This window comes from Pan troglodytes, chromosome 8 (genome assembly GCF_028858775.2).
Source record: "Pan troglodytes isolate AG18354 chromosome 8, NHGRI_mPanTro3-v2.0_pri, whole genome shotgun sequence".
Lineage (NCBI taxonomy): Eukaryota > Metazoa > Chordata > Mammalia > Primates > Hominidae > Pan > Pan troglodytes.
This window is the reverse complement of record NC_072406.2, coordinates 28,696,873-28,714,510: the sequence shown is the minus strand read 5'-3', so window position 1 is coordinate 28,714,510 and position 17,638 is coordinate 28,696,873. Positions and strand designations below refer to the sequence as shown.

At 42.5% G+C, this 17,638-nt stretch overlaps 1 protein-coding gene across 3 annotated transcripts in view; it reads left to right on the top strand.

The window, feature by feature from the left end:
* Nucleotides 1–17,638, top strand: part of ITGA8 (integrin subunit alpha 8) — a 212,455-nt gene that overhangs the window by 174,074 nt on the left and 20,743 nt on the right. For 2 of the 3 annotated variants that reach the window (XM_507671.8, XM_054660790.2), the window contains exon 27: nucleotides 3,441–3,554. In XM_507671.8, the coding sequence (XP_507671.2) occupies nucleotides 3,441–3,554 (114 nt within the window). Of the gene's footprint in view, nucleotides 1–3,440; nucleotides 3,555–8,627; nucleotides 8,789–17,638 lie in introns of those variants that run through there. The other variant, XM_016962719.3, reaches the window with a different exon arrangement.

Sequence of the window (17,638 nt, the reverse complement as noted above, 5' to 3'; positions counted from 1 at the left end):
ATTTTTTTCCTTCTATTGTTTCTCTTTAAATGTTGATGTAAGATAATTTTAAACTTCCGAATATCATAGAAACTCTCAGATGAAGGCCAAGGCAGTTCTTGATTTCCATATCTGGTTTTGTTAACACATATATTACTCTCTTTCTCTCTTACTGGTTCAAAAATTGCAAATCTTATGACCCCCTATGTCCTGGAGTCAAAACAACTCTGGATAGAAAGTGATTATGCAAAGTTTATTCTAAAATCAAAAGCGAAATAAGACCTCCTACATATTTTGTTTAGTTAAAAACAACTTACTGAATCCCATTTCTGATGAGGAACTTGAAAGTGCAAAATGCCAACATCCTGTGTTGGGATCATAATTTCCAATTTGCGCAGGAAAAATTTGTATCTAAAACACTGAAAAATAATTTCTCCTCCGCCTAAGAATACCCTTCCCTTTCTCATAGTGGGCCCCTGCTGTTTCTGTAGCTATCACCTCCATCTCCTCCTCTCCAAACTTTCCTGTCTTCCCTTTCATTGCCCAGCTTCCAGCCATCTTGCCTTTCTTAATGCCTCTCCAGCATTTGATACTATTGGCCGCTTCTTGAAACTATGACATTTCTGAAATTCCCCCGAAAACATCCCCTCCTGGTTCTCTTTCTGCCATTTGGATGGTCTCTTCTTAGAAATTCTCATCTAAGATTTCTCTCTGCCCATCCTTTCAATGCCCCTGTTCCACAGGATTCCATCCCAGCCCCCTCCTCTTCTCTCTCATCCATTTAATTTTTTTTGCATGATCATATTTCCAGTCCTTCCTAAGTGCCTCCTGTCATCTCAGCCCTCCCTTACTGAATTCAAGCCTTAAAGGCATGATCTGGGTGTCTGAGAGCCACCCCCGTCCCTCGCATACCCAAAACCCTTGTCTCCATGACTTCTCAAATGTACCTCCTCTCTAGAATCCCCAGTCTCAGTGTTACCACCACCCATCCACCCCATTCTTCTCCAAAGAGCATTCTCCATGTAACCTCTGTGTAGTCATCATGTCTCTATTCTATTTTCTAAACTTCTCCAAAATGTATCTTCCTCTCTCCATTTCCACTGCCTCAGTATCACTCAACAGGGGCTCTTGCAACGGGCCCCTATCACCCTCCTGCCCCCCAATCTTCCCTCTCTCTTCTCTTTCCTCTCATATTACCCATCCCTCTAAAATACAAACCTGATCAATATCCCCTGGATATAAAAGCATCACAGGTTCCCCAGTGCCTTCTGAATAAAATCTAAACTCCTTAGCATGCATAGGAAGACTCTTCATATAGACTGTCTCTCATTGCTATCCTACTTCCATCTGTCCATTTCACCCTCATATACCCTGCCCTTCCCTTTCTCGAGCATGCCCTGGTCTAGTACAACAGAATCGTGGGCCAGGTCTCCCATTCTGCTAGGTGACCTCCCATTCATACCTTCATGGCTCATTCCAAACATTGTCTTCTCCAGAATCCTCTAGAAGAGCTGGCTAACTGGGATCCCCATCTGCAGGGAGTCTACAACTCCTGACCTTGACACCCCTCTTCCCTCTGAAGGGCAGGGTTAGTGGTACACAGCATGTCAGCCGTGAAGCACAGGTCAACATGAGAGTCCTTGAAAGGGCCACAAACCACAGAGTTTTGAGAATTCCTGTTCCTGCTGTGGGTACCTGTATTAGTCCATTTTCATGCTGCTGATAAAGACATACCCGAGACTGGGTTATTTATAAAGAAAAAGAGGCTTAATGGGCTCATGATTCCACATGGCTAGGGAGTCCTCACAATCATGGTGGAAGGCAGAAGGCACATCTTACATGGTGGCAGGCAAGCAGAGAATGAGAGCCAAGCGAAAGAGGAAACCCCTTATAAAGCCATCAGATCTCGTGAGACTTATTCACTACCATGAGAACAGTATGTGGGAAACCGTCCCCATGATCCAGTTATCCCCCACCAGGTCCCTCCCACAACATGTGGGAGTCATGGAAGCTACAATTCAAGATGAGATTTGGGTGGGGACATAGCCAAACAACATCAGCACCTCAGCACCCAACTCTAGTAGCCCAAGGACAGTCCACCCACCTGCCTTTGGAAGCATCCTGTAGGAAATGAACTTCACCGCAATTTATCAGACAATATATTACTAACCCCTTTGCAGAGAATTCTGAGGATCTTGAAAAATGTTCTCAAAAAAGGTTCTTGTCATAATATGTTCCTTGGATTATTCTGTGTTATATCAATTTCATTAAAGTGAAATGTCTCAGTCAACTACTTCACATAATATCCAATACATTGATTTTTATTGAGTACTCACAGGCCAATGTTGAGGGCTTGAGATATGAAAAATGAATACGCATGGGCCACAAGATAAATTTAAACCCATGAGGGAGTACAATTAGAGAAGTATCATTCTGTGCATGACACACAAAAAATGGATTATGATGTGTTCATTTATTTCCATGCTGGAATCTGATTAGAAAATCTGATTTGAGGCCAGGCATGGTGGTTCATGCCTGTAATCCCAACACCTTGGGAGGCCGAGGTGGGTGGATCACCTGAGGTCAGGAGTTCGAGACCAGCCTGGCCAACATGGTGAAACCCCATCTCTACTAAAAATACAAAAATTAGCCAGACATGATGGCGGGTGCCTGTAATCCCAGCTACTCAGGAGGCTGAGGCAAGAGAATCACTTGAACCCAGAAAGCAGAGGTTGCAGTGAGCTGAGATCACACCATTGCACTCCAGCCTGGGCAAGAAGAGCAAAACTCTGTCTCAAAAAAAAAAAAAAAAAAAAAAAAAAAACAGAAAAGAAAAGAAAAGAAAAAAGAAAGAAAATCTGATTTGCTAGATAGAATGTCATTATAATGAATCCTTTAGAGGAACATACATTTCATATATTAAAGGTTATTCATTATATGCTGGGCAATTCTAGAAACCTATTAAAAATAGCCTAATGAATGAAAGTCGCAGAAAAGCCTCCTTTATAACCAGGAAATAATTTAGACAGAAGAACGTTATGGAACAAATGTATGTCAATTGGTCAGTAACTGTAGATCTTTGAGATAATATAGGCTCAAGAGTCTTCCTCTGCAACCCCTTCCAGACTTGCTGAACCCAGCATTGGGTATTGTGAATATCTATAAGCAATGCCTTCCCCAGTTCTGAGAAAATGAAACAGAACAATTAAATTGCTGCTGCAGAAAGATTCTCTTAAAGTCGTTCGAAAAGAGCTTAAATTTTATGTTGCATTTTGTGTTCCATTCATCCTCGCCATTAAACTGTGTTTTCTTGGTTGTTGCAATATATTGTTCTTTATTTACATTAATAATTTATCATAAGGTGATGACTTTTGAGGAAATGAAATGTAAATAAGCTAACTTCAGTGTTCAGTCTCTACCATGATTTAAAGACTCTGACGTGTTCCCACTGCTGTTTGCAGAACTGTACAAATATCGAGTGTTTACAAATCTCCTGTGCAGTGGGACGACTCGAAGGAGGAGAAAGCGCAGTCCTGAAAGTCAGGTCACGATTATGGGCCCACACCTTCCTCCAGGTAATAAACAACCACAGAAGCACATACACACTGCTCACTAGGAGCCGCTTCGCAAAAGCTCAGTGGGAAGTCTTTTCATAGAGATTTCTAATTTAACCCTTTGGAAGTCTGAGGCAGATGGATTACTTGAGGCCAGGAGTTCGAGACAAGCCTGGCCTACATGGTAAAAACCCATCTCTACTAAAAATAGAAAAATTAGCTGGTCTTGGTGGTGAACACCAGTGGTCCCAGCTACTTGGGAGGCTGAGGCATAAGAATCCCTTGAACCCAGGAGACAGAGGTTGCAGTGAGCCAAGATTGTGCCACTGCACTCCAGCCTGGGTGACAGAGTGAGACACTGCCTCAAAAAAAAAATTAAAACTTGAATTTTAAACTTAAAAAAATTTTTTTTACATTTTTCAATGTAAAAGTTTCCATTTAAAAAATCATTTCAAATAAAATGTATGTGGAGGAGTTGAACAAGATGAACTGGTCATTTTTCCCAGCAGGTAAAGACAGTTTAAACATCCTGAGTCCCTAAGACCTTAAGAATAGATCAGAAAATGTACTTAGTCCACTGTTATATACCCAGTGTTGGGCACAGTAACTATTAGTCAGTGGCAGCATGATGAGTATGAGAACATGATCCAAGATATATATGTCCAGAGAAGTTAAAATAGAAATCAATTTAGAGGGGAAAGGGGAGATTGTTCTAGAAGCTTCCTCTTGTCAAATGGTCCTGCAGCATGGGCTCCAACCAGGACAGCACCTCAGCCAAGTTCCAGGTACGTGAGTATGATTTACAGATTATGCACCACTCCTGTGGTTGGCTCTGCATCCCACAATAGCCAGGGATCATTCCATTGATTTGTGCACTTTTTGTTGTTGTTGTTGCTTTTCTGAGATGAAGTCTTGCTCTGTTATCCAGGCTGGAGTGCAGTAGTGCGATCTTGACTCACTGCAACCTCTGCCTCCTGGGTTCAAGCAATTCTCCTGTCTCAGCCTCCCAAGTAGCTGGGACTACAGGCGTGGGCCACCATGCCCAGCTAATTTTTGTATTTTTAGTAGAGATGGGGTTTTGCCACATTGGCCAGGCTAGTCTCAAACTCCTGGCCTCGACTGATCCACGTGCTTCAGTCTCCCAAAGTGCTGGGATTAGAGGCGTGAGCCATTGCTCCTGGCCGACTATGGGCATTTTAAAAGTTTAAAATCTCTTTTATGCTAAGAAAATTAGAGTTTCATTTTGGAAAGCGCTATTTAAATGATACTGCTGTGTTACAACCTTACTGTTTGGGGAGGAATTTTTTTTTTAATCCTAAATTAACTCTTACCACGTCTACACATTCTTGCTCACATTTTAACTACTAAACAAACTCATTTGGCTTATTGTGCCATGAAAAATCAAAGGGTCAAATCCCTTTGAGTCTAGTTATAAATATAGAATTTTTTTATCTCTAGATTTTTATGTTTTCTATGATTTAATATGCTTCTATAGTCTCGTCAATCTTATTTTTGTTTTTAAAATAAAAACGAGGGAAATTAAAGTTTTGTTTTAAGTCTAGTTATAAATATAGAATTTTTTATCTCTAGATTTTTATGTTTTCTGTGATTTAATATGCTTCTGCAGTCTCGTCAATCTTATTTTTGTTTTTAAAATAAAAACGAGGGAAATTAAAGTTTTGTTTTAAAGGTCATTGTGAAGCCATCTTCCTTTCTTCCTTTTCCTTCCCTTCCCTTCATTTCCCTTCCCCTCATTTCCCTTCCCTTTCCTTCCCTCCCTTTCTTCCCTTCCTTCTTCTTTCCTTTCTTTATTTTTTCATTTCTTTTTCTGTGTCTCTTTTCTTTCTCTTTTTCTTTCTCTCTCTTTTCTTCCTTCTTTTTCTTTCTTTCATCTTCCTTCCTTACTTACTTTATTTTCTTTCTTTCCTTCCTTTCTTTCCTTTCTCCTAAGGCAGAGTTTCTCAATCTCTGCACTATTAACATTTTAGACCAGATCATGCTGTATTGCTGGGAGCCACCCTGGGCATTACAGGATATTTAGCAGCATCCCTGGCCTCTACCTAGTAGGTGCTGGTAGCACCCTTACCCCAGGTGTGACAACCAAAATTGTCTCCAGATATTGCCAATGTCCTCGGGGGACAACATCATCCCATTTTGAACCTCTGACCTAAGGAGAAGTACAGTGCCCAATTTATTTGACTTTTTAAAAAATCAAACCTTTATGTATTCATTCACTCAACAAATATGTAGGGAGGACCTACTGTGTGCCAAGGGCTGCTTCAGGGTCTAGTTATAGGAGAAATAGCTGTGAACACAACAGACATAGCACCTGCCTTCACAGGGCTGTTATCTCAGTGGAGGGAATCAGAAACCGAGCAGGCAAACAGATGCATCAGTGCCAGGAAGAAAGTAGAATGGGGTAGTGAGATCAGGGCAGTGGGATAAATAGTAGGGAGTAGGGCTGATTCTGCAGGTAGGATGGGCACAGGAGAGGCCTAGGAGGAGGTGCCATGGAACTGAGACCTGAGTCACACAAAGACCTGTAGGCAGAGCCCCAGACAGAAGACAACAAGCTGTGCAAAGGCCCTGAGGCCAGAATACTTTAGACATGTTCGAGGAACAAATGGAGACCAGTGTGTCAGTATCACCACTGATGAGACAGAAATTATAGGAATTACATACCATGGATGGGAGCCTGATTTTAGCCTAAGTGCAATGGACCACTACAAAATTAACCTAAGGAGTGATGTGATAATAATTATGTTTTTTAAAGAACACAAGTAAATAAATAAATTAATACATACTCTAACAAAGCAATACTACACAGTAATAAAAAGGAATGAATTAGACACATTGGCATGGATGAATCTCAGGCACACAATACTGAATTTTAAAGTCAATTATGATTCCATTTATAAAAAGCTAAAAAAAAAAAACAGGCAAACTAAGCAGTAGGTTGGTAAAACTTTAAAGGAAAACAAGGAAATGAAAGTACAAATTCAGGAGAGTAGTAGCCTCTTAGGGTAGAAGACATTTAGCAAGAAACAAAGAGAATGTTTCAAAGGTACTTGTAATGGTTCATTAAAGTCAGCGGTAGGCATGTGGATATTCATCTTGGCTTCTTTATCATCATGTGTTATAAATGATTTATGTTTACTCAGCATCTAATAAAACAGCTTTGAAAGGGCAGTATTGAAAGCACTGGGTTTGGAAGCTACTGCAATAGTCCAGAGGGAAATGGTGGTGGATTAATCTAGGGCAAAACAGTGGAGCAAGTGGAACAAGGTATGAGTCTGGATTGATTTTGGAGGAAAAACTAACAGTACTGGTTGAATTTATTGTTAGAGGATGAGAAAAAGAGAAGAATCAAGATGGACTCCAAGGTTTTTTGCCTAAGCCAAATGGTGAGGAAGACTTGGGGGAACACTGTTTCAGGAGAGGAAACCAAGAGTTCTGTTCTGAACCCTGTATTAGTTATCTATTGGTGCATAACAAATTTCCCCAAAACCTAGCAGCTTAAAACCGTAGACATTCATCCTGTCACTCTGAGTCAGGAATCTGGCTATGGTTTAGCTGGGTGATTCTGGTTCAATGTCTCTCCTGAGGTTACAGCTGAGATGTCAGTTGGGGCTGCAGTCATCTGAAGGCTTGAGGGGCTGGAGGCTCTGTTCACAACATGGCTCAGAGACATGCACAGCAGGCCTTACCATGTGGCCCTCTCCACAGTGCTGCTTGAGCGATCTCCTAACATGGCGACTAGCTTCCCTCAGGCAAGTAAGCCAGGAGATGCCAAGGCTCTTACATATTTTCTGACCTAGCCTAGGAAGCCACTTTCTGTTATTTCCACAATGCCCTATCATTTGCACATATCAGTCATATTCATTCAGTAGGCGAGGCACCCACAAAAGGGTGTGAATACCAGGAGGGAAGAATCCCTGGTGGCCATCTTGGAGGGTTGCTACCACAGATCGTTAGCCAACTCTTGAATTTCCTACTTTTAGATGCAATTTGTCTGAAAGCATAAACTGTAAATCCTGTTTTTCTCTAGTCAGATGAAAGCTGGGAGTAAGCTATATTGTTGTGATCAATAGATTCATTTCTTAGGGCTGATGCAACAAAGGACCACAAACTAAGTGGCTTAAAACAACAGAAATTTATTCTCTCAAAGTCCAAAACCAGAAGTCTGAAACCAATGTGTCAGCAGGGTTGGTTCCTCCTGGAGGCTCTGAGGAATAAACTACTCCCTGCCTCCCTTCAAGTTATTTGTTTTTGTGGGGTTTTGGTTTTGTTGTTGTTGTTGTTTTGTTTTGTGTTTTTTTGGTAGAGACAGGGTCTCACTATGTCATCCAAGCTGGAGTGAAGTGGTGCAGTCATAACTCACTGCAGCCTTGAACTCCTGGACTCAGACAACCCTCCCACCTCAGCCTCCTGAGTAGCTGGGACTACAGGTGCCTGGCATCATGCCAGGCTCAGTTTTTAATTATTTTTATAGAGATTATATCTTGCTCTGTCGCCTAGGCTGGTCTCAAACTCCTGGCTTCCAGTGATCCTCCTGCCTTGGCCTCCCAAAGCACTGGGCTTAGCCGCATGAACCACTAGGCCTGGCCTCTCCTAGCTTCTGGTGGTTGCCAGTAATCCTGGGCATTCAGTGGCTTGTAGACCATCACTCTACTCTCCTTCCATCTCCCATCACCTTTCCCTCTGTGTCTCTGTGTCCCTGTGTCTTCTGTTTCTTATAAGGACGCTCACTGGATTTAGAGCCCACCCTAATCCCAGTACAATCTCATCTCAAACCTTACCTTAATTAATTCTGCAAAGACCATTATTCCAAATAAGGTCATATTATGAGATTCTAAGTGAACATGAATTTGGGGAAGACATTTTTGAACCCCCTAAAATCAATAATCTTCCATCCCCACTAGCAAAGCCTGACTCTATTTTGCTACAGTATTGCACCAATTTCTTTAACCTAGTAAATATGCTCCTTAAACTACTTCACCAACCTTACTAATATGAGAAGAAAGCAATTAATTAGGGTTTAAATTGGTTTTGTTATGACTCTGTTCACTACATACATTTTCCATCTACTCTTAGACATTATCACTAAATGGGCAACATTTTGAACCAGAACAGTTGGGGCTGAAGTCATCTGAAGGCTTGAGTGGGGCTGGAGATGCAGTGCAGATGCTCTTGCAGTTTGGGTAAATATTGGCAAAAGTGTGTGAGTAAACACAGAGGTGAGCATATTTTTGAATTTCATATGTGAAAACTGCCTATTAGCAAAGTGATGTGCAAAAAACTACAGACATACATTAAATTCAAGTTCTAGGAGATATGCCCCTGACTAACATTAGACAGAGTCTATTTTCTCTGTCTCTGGTAGATACTGGGTCAGGATGCAGGAGCTCAGTTCCATTCCTGCCTGGTTGTGTTCAAAGCACTTAACTTTCATGGGGCTCAAATTCCCTATTTGTAAAATGAAGAGATTTGACTAAAGTCTCCTTTCATGCCTGAAAATTCACTGATTCTATAGGTAGCTCACAAGTAATTTATGGTGTTTATTCTACTTGGTGTAAGCCAGCAATAACTCTGTATGCTCTTAATGGCCTACTTTTTTATTGTGTTGATGTTTTGGTTGACTGAGACAGACTACATCTAAATGGCTCTTTATGCTTAAGGAACAGCCCGCCAATCTTTCCAAAGAGGGATGTTTGTCTGCAAATAGTCAGATTACTATTGAGTGATCGCCATGTAGCTAAGCACCATGATACATGCTTGTATATGAATGACTCATTTAATTCTTACAGCAGTCCTGTGGGACATGTATTATTATTGTCAGTTGCATTTTACAGATGAGCAAACTGAGACATAGATATTATATGGCCTTCCCGAGTCACATAGATAGTAAGGGGGAGAATCTTGAGCTTTTACCCTATGTATGTTACTACACTAGACTGCTGAACTAAAGATTACTATAACAGCCTCTGTAGATTTTATATTTTGATCACTGTATTACGGATAGCTAAACTATAACTCTTAAATTATGGATAACTATACTATAACTACTATATAAAGGTTTTAAATACTGTGTATTAAAATTTTTCAAGATATTTAAATTGTAAAGCATGCTATTTCAGAATCCAATAAAGAAAACATCTTATGATTCTTGAATTATACTGTCCAATACAGTAGTAATAGTCATGTGTGGCTATCTAAAGTATTTCAATTTGACTAAAGTTTAAAATTCATTTCCCCAGTCTCACCAATCACATCTTAAGTATTTAAGAGTCACAGCTCATGGCTCCTGCATTGGTCTGTGCAGATTAAGAGCATTTCTCTTATTGAAGAAAGTTCTATGCAGCAGCACTGTTTTAAAATGTTAGGGAAGCATATTTCCATTCAAAATTGCAAGATTCGATCATACAATCAATTATTGTATCTATGATTATAGACCTGGATTGTGTTTAATAATAGCTTTGTGACTTCCCTTATATCCCCTCGTAAAGTAAGAATTAGGCCCCCTTTGCCCCATAACAGTGTCATTGGCCACCTTAAAAGGCAAAATCTCTATCAGGAATCTACTTTTCCCTAAGTGTGATGTTACAGGTTTGAATAAACACAACAGCCTCCTGCTCGCCCTCCTGAGTAGTGAGCAAAGACAGCAAAATGAGGTGATATGTAGACCAAGGGGCCGAATGTAATGGCTTTAATTCAAAGCTTAGATATAAGCAGGAACCATGCAAGTAAACTTTTGGATTCAGATCTGCTAAGTGAATAAAATATTGAAATTCTGCCATATGTAATGAAAAAAAAAAAAAAAAACTTGTGAGGTTGTGTTAGGAAGTTGTTTTGGGAAGGAAAGTGGAGGAATCTTCCCAAAAATATATCTGTAGTTGACATCAGAGGGTAAGCTCCTCAAGAGCAGGAGGAATGTTTTCTTGTCTTTGAATCTTCTTCCCAGCCCTTGTATCACCTGACACAGGATACTACTCATAATGCTTTAATGAATGAAACATCTCAGGCCAAATGTTAGGCTTGGCTGGTACACAAGTCCTTGTCTATTTAAAATGAAACCAGTCAAACTAACCAACAAATGAGATCACAACAAATTATCCCTCATGGCCTAAGGCGAGTAGCTCAGGAAGCAGCAGATATTCTAGAAATGTAAAAACTTGTGATACCTTTGAACAAAGTGAACAAGAAATGATTTTTGATGCCTTCCTCTGGGGTCTCTGGAAATACCACCTTGATGGCTTGGTTTGAGATGCAAAAGTGATGCAGGGCAGGTGAACCCCAAAATTGGGGCTTAGCCCATGAGCATTCTTAGCTTCATTCAGAAAAGAATTCAAGCAACCCTATGTTGCCTTTTCAGGTGACAGGTGACACTGCTTGTGGCAAAAAGGGGTTCATTCTTTATGAGAGGATGTAAGGAAAGTCACAATCTTGAACAGCCTTTTATTGAACTGGACCTGCTGCCTGAGGAGCAGGGCTAACTCCTAGGCAGCACACACAGAGCTGGACTTGCTGGGCTCTTGGCAACTCTTTTTATATCCACTTATACCCGTGTTCAATTATATGCAACTTAACGGGTGGGTGAATGCAAATTGAAGGGCAAGTTATTCAGAACTCTCTAGCAAAAGGGCAATAACTTCCAGGTCGTTGCCATGGAAATGGGCAGTAACTTCTGGGCTGTTGCCATGGCATTTGTAAACTGTCATGGTGCTGGCGGGAGTGTCTTATGCTGATGAGCAATGAAGGCAGCTAGGGATTGCTTCAGTAGCTATTGGCTGCCTTCAGCCAGTTTCTTCCCTTCATCCTGTGTATACCAGGTCTTGTTTTAGTCATCAGGGTTGTGACCAGAAAACAAGTCCTGTCGGTCCCATACCTCAAAAGCACAGGTACAGCCAAGAATGCACCTATGCTGACATCTGTGCCCAGCCAGCCCATTCACCAGAAGAATCTTCCGTGAGGAGCTTGGGCTCATGTTTGTTACGACATTTGGCTTTCCTCCCAAATACTTGCACCTTATCCTCCCTCAAGCCACAAGCTGTTCTGATTTAGTGAGTTTAGCAAAGACTTCTTGCATTTTGGGCAGAGGCGAGCATCTCATTTTCTTACATCTTTCAAACTGAAACCCTCCAGGTTGAGATGAGAAGGCTTCCAAACTGAGGAGAAAACATGGATGGAACTGGAGGCTATGTTAAGTGAAATAAGCCAGGCACAGAAAGACAAGTATCACATGTTCTCACTCCTATGTGGGAGCTAAAAGGGTGGATCTCATGGAGGCAGAGAGCAGATTCATCGTTACCAGAGGCTGGGAAGGGAAGGTGGGGAACAGGGATGAAAAGAGGTTGGTTAAAGGGTACAAAAATACAGTCAGAAGGAATAAGTTCTGATAGTCAATAGTACAGTGGGGAGATTATAGTTAACAATAATTTATTGTCTATTTCAAAGTAGCTAGAAGGAAGATTTGTAATTGTATTAGTATGTTTTCATGCTGCTAATGAAAACATACTTGAGACTGGGTAATTTATAAAGGAAAGATCTTTAACTGACTCACAGTTCCACATGGCTGGGGAGGCCTCACAATCATAGCAGAAGGCAAAGGAGAAGCAAAAGCATGTCTTACATGGCGGCAAGAGAGCATGTGCAGGGGAACTCCCATTTATAAAACCATCAGATCTCATGAGACTTACAACAAGAACAGTATGGGAGAAATCACCCTGTGATTCAATTATCTCCACCCGGCCCCGCCCTTGACACTGGGGATTATTACAATTCAAGGTGAGATTTGGGTGGGGACACAGCCAAATCATATCAGTAATGTTCCCAATGCAAAGAAAAGACAAATGTTTGAGGTGACAGATACCCCAATTGCCCTGAGTTGATCATTACACATTGCATACAGGTACCAAAATATCACATGTACCTCCAAAATGCATGCAGCTAATAGATATCAGTAAAAATAAATAAGAATTAGGCTGCCTTTCCTCTTTGAACCACACCCTAATTTGATTCTTTTCAGTTCCATAAGGCAGACAATTCAGGATCTCAGGGAACAGAGACAAGTCCAAAGAGTCATGATTGTTCTTTTATTTCCTGCCCAAAATAATGACCTGCAGTATTGGGTCATACTGGCTCAGCTTCTGGTCCACTTCCAAAGGGGAAATAGTGTCAAATGTCTGAGTAGTGCAAGACCTCAACCCACAATGCTGACATAATTTATCTAGACTTAACCTGGGGAAGAGACATGGTGATGAATAATGTTGGCTGCAACTCACCATGCTCCTTGGACACAACCAGGAGACAGATTCAAAGGGATGAGGTGTTTTGATACCTTTTATTTCATCTACTGAGACAGAGACCAGAGACCCTTAGTGACATTCAATCAGAATTCTGTTGCCTCGTTTGAGGTAGGTTCCATGATCAGAGCCAGTCACGAACTCCTTCTCACTTTGAGGAAGTGAGAGGCAAGCTTCCCTCTGTTCTGTAGTTGAAATGGAAGAAGCAAGCACACACCCCAAAGCAGCTTTGCAAAATATCCTATATATTTGCATACAACATACCTTCCAGAAATGCTACACATAGATCTTTGTATAGTTTATAACCAGTCTGTCCATTCCCTTGTCTTCTAAGGAAACGTTAAAAAACAAAACAAAAACCTTTACCTGAAAATGTCAGGTGGTTTCTTGAAGGGTCTTTCATAAAATTTGGAACTTCAAATACAAGTTTTCCTGAGTTCAAAGAAAACCTAATTCTAAGTTTAATAATTCAGAGAATCCAAGTGTTAGCCTCCTCATGATAAATTGTCATCTGAGTCTTTTATCATTTAATTATTTTGTTGGCATGCATTGATTAGCACTAAACTAAATTAAAAGCACTTCTTTAGACTGAACAAAAATGATGTCATTTTAACACCTTAACAATTTGTCATAAACTTGAACATTTTCTTTTTATTATTATTATTATTATTATTATACTTTAAGTTTTAGGGTACCATGTACACAATGTTCACTGGCCTTTTCAAATTAGATTCTGCTTTTCTTAAGTGACATAGGCTTCCGTAGAACGCCAATTTTCTTAACTATAGTTTTTTTTTTTTCAAGACGGAGTCTCACTCAGCCGCCCAGGCTGGAGTACAGTGGCATGATCTCAGCTCACTGCAACCATCGTCTCCTGGGTTCAAGCGATTCTCCCGTCTCAGCCTCCCGAGTAGCTGGGATTACAGGCACCCGCCATCATGCCCGGATAATTTTTGTATTTTAGTAGAGACGGAGTTTCACCATGTTGGCCAGGCTGGTCTTGAACTCCTGACCTCAGGTGATCCGCCTGCCTCTGCCTCCCAAAGTGTTAGGATTACAGGCATGAGCCACTGCACCTGGCCAACTATAGAACTTTTTAATTGAATACCCAGGATGACTGAACCACTTGCATTTAGTTGATTTGCTTATGATCACTCTATTGATTGGCTGTTGCTTTTTATTTTTTTCTTAGAAACAGGGTCTTACTCTGTTGAAGTGCAGTGGTGCAATCACATCTCATTGCAGCCTCAAACTTCCAGGTTCCTCCCACCTCAGCCTTCTGATTGTCTGGGACTACAGACCCATGCCACCACACCTGGCTAATTTTTTTTTTTTTTTTTTTTTTTTTTTGTAGAGATGAAGCCTCACTGTGCTACCCAGGCTTGTCTCAAACTGCTGGGTTCAAGTGATCCTCTTGCCTTGGCCTTCCAAGGCACCAGGATTACAGGCATGAGACACTGTGCCCAGCCAATTGTTACTTTTTATCCAAGAGTTGGAAGAGAGGTGCCTTAACGAATTCCCAAGTCTATACAACCTAAATGACAACAACACATTCCTCCTGTTACTTTTGAGCATCACGTCCTACCAAAAAGAGGGAGAACAACTTTTCAATGAGGCAGGACTCCTATCATTATGACACTAAAGTGTAGGGGAAAGTTACTATTTTAGCCCACACACTTCAGTCCCATACATGACATTCTATTCTGGTAGGAGGCTGATTGAGTGAAAATTCCATCTTTGTTTCCCTGTTAAAGAAGACCCGGTTTCTGCAAAAAGTCAATAGTAATTGAGGGGCTTTGGAAACAATAAATATTTAGCGCAAGTAGAGTCAGAAAAGAAGAATCTGTAGCAACATTTTGAAGTCCTAGGGAAAAGCATCACTTCCAGAGATATGGGAAAGACGGGTACAATTCGCTGTGTGCTCACCCACATCCTTAGCCCAAATTTCTGCACTGCCACAGTTTCTGCTTATTTCAGTGTCAGGTGCCAAATGCTAAAGAGGAATGCGTTATTATAATCTAAGAATACACTGTACATTGGGGCCTATTAACAGTTTTGTCATACAACCCAGTAAGAGGGAAACGTTTTCTGCCCTCCTAATCCAGGCTAGAAAGTTTACAATTCTTGGTGGATATGACTTGTTGCGTTATGTTGGTTTCTGTCCATGTAACGAACATGCAAACTGGTCAGAAACAGATTGTATGTAGGTTAATCCTAAATGGTCCCCTATTCTGTGATTGTTGCTTGAAATAGAAATTTCCTTTACAGGTGAAAGTTTTGCCAGTAATTCCTTGGGTTTTGTTACCTCAAAAGGCTTGGTTTCTGGTAAATATTGAGTATTTCAAAACGGGCTACATAAAATGGATATGTGCTTTAAAATAATTATTGGGAAGGAATTAAGCAGCTGGAAGTTGGGAGTGGGAGAGCTTGTGTCATTGCCTGACACACTAGGTCGCTAACTCCTCCGTTTGTTACCAACTCTTACGTTTATTGGTACCATGCCTATAAGCAAATCATTGTGCAAAAGTGCATCATAGAGACAGCCAGTGAGCTACAAACCATGGTTTAAATGATGCGGTAATGACAGACGAGCAAGGCATTTTCTGGGGATTAATAGCCAGCTGGGGCAAGACGAAGGTCCTCAATGTTGCCAAGGGATATTAACCCCAGCTGAGTTTTCAATCCTAAATTGCCTACAATGTGGCAGTGATTGCTATTACATGAGTAGATTGCTATATGGGAGAGAGGTTAGATTGAACATAAGAATAATACTATTGTTACATAAAGAGCACAACTGGAAGCATTTAACTTTGGATGTGGAATCACTATTACAACTCTGCCCGTAATTGCTTTCCATGAGTTATTAAATGCTCACCTGTGCCATGCCTCTGACCTACATCGCAGGACTTGGGTATCTTTGATGCTGACTCTGCTGATCAGTCTAATAAACCACGTTTTCCATTCCTTGGAGCTCCAGAGCATTCCTTAAAAGTGAAGATGCATTTTTTTTCCTTCCAAAAAGGGTGGAAGAAACCTTGCTTTTGGAGAATGCGTTTAAAACAAAGAACAGATTGATCTAGGAGAGGTGGTGTTACAGGCTGTTTGCTTATCTTACTGTGCCCGGAATTGGTGGGTTCTTGGTCTCACCGACTTCAAGAATGAACCCGCAATCCCTCGCGGTGAGTGTTACAGTTCTTAAAGGCAGCGTGTCCAGAGTTTGTTCCTTCTGATGTTCGGATGTGTTCAGAGTTTCTTCCTTCTGATGGGTTCGTGGTCTCTCTGGCTCAGGAGTGAAGCTGCGGACCCTCGTGGTGAGTGTTACAGTTCTTAAAGGCGTTAAAGGCAGTGTGTCCAGAGTTTGTTCCTTCTGATGTTCGGATGTGTTCAGAGTTTCTTCCTTCTGGTGGGTTCGTGGTCTCGCTGGCTCAGGAGTGAAGCTACGGACCTTCTGGGTGAATGTTAACAGCTCTTAAGGCGGCGTGGAGTTGTTCGTTCCTCCCGGTGGGTTTGTGGTCTGGTTGGCTTCAGGAGTGAAGCTGCAGACCTTCGAGATAAGTGTTACAACTCATAAAGGCAGCGTGGACCCAGAGGGAGCAGCAGCAAGATTTATTGCAAACAGCAAAAGAACAAACCTACCACAGTGTGGAAGGGGACCCCAGCAAGTTGCCACTGCTGTCTCAGGCAGCCTGCTTTTATTCTCTTATCTGGCCCCACCCACATCCTGCTGATTGGTCCATTTTACAGAGAGCCCAGTGGTCTGTTTTGACAGGGTGCTGATTGGTGCGTTTACAATCCCTGAGCTAGTCACAAAGGTTCTCCACGTCTCCACTAGATTAGCTAGATACAGAGTGTGGACATAAAGGTTCTCCAAGTCCCCACCAGAGTAGCTAGATACAGAGTGTGGATTGGTGCATTCATAAACCCTGAACTAGACACAGGGTGCTGATTGGTGTGTTTACAAACCTTGAGCTACATACACAGTGCCAACTGGTGTATTTACAATCCCCTAGCTAGACATAAAGGTTCTCCAAGTCCCTACCAGTCAGGAGCCCAGCTGGCTTCACCTAGTGGATCCCGCACCGGTGCCGCAGGTGGAGCTGCCTGCCAGTCCCATGCCCTGTGCCCGCACTCCTCAGCCCTTGGGTGGTCGATGGGACTGGGCACCGTGGAGCAGGGGGCGGTGTGCGTCAGGGAGGCTCGGGCTGCACAGGAGCCCAGGGAGGGTGGGGGAGGCTCAGGCATGGCGGGCTGCAGGTCCCGAGCCCTGCCCCGGGGGGAGGCAGCTAAGGCCCAGGGAGAAATCCAGCGCAGCGCCGGTGGGCCGGCACTGCTGGGGGACCCAGCACACCCTCCGCAGCCGCTGGCCCAGGTGCTAAGCCCCTCATAGCCCACACCCACCCGGAACTCACGCTGGCCCGCAAGCACCGCGCGCAGCCCAGGTTCCCGCCTGCGCCTCTCCCTCCGCGCCTCTCCCTCCCACCTCCCCGCAAGCTGAGGGAGCCGGCTCCGGCCTCGGCCAGCCCAGGAAGGGGCTCCCACAGTGCAGCGGCGGGCTGAAGGGCTCCTCAAGTGCCGCCAAAGTCGGAGCCCAGGCAGAGGAGGCTCTGAGAGCGAGCGAGGGCTGTGAGGGCTGCCAGCATGCTGTCACCTCTCACTATTATTTGCTAGCACCCCAGGCTACATCCAGGCACACACCAATTAGATTGAGGAGGTGAGAGCTTATCAATATCCCCTTCACAGGAACTGTAGCCCTCATCTTATATCACTATCACCCTTTACAACTTCCTGAATTGCTTACTCTAA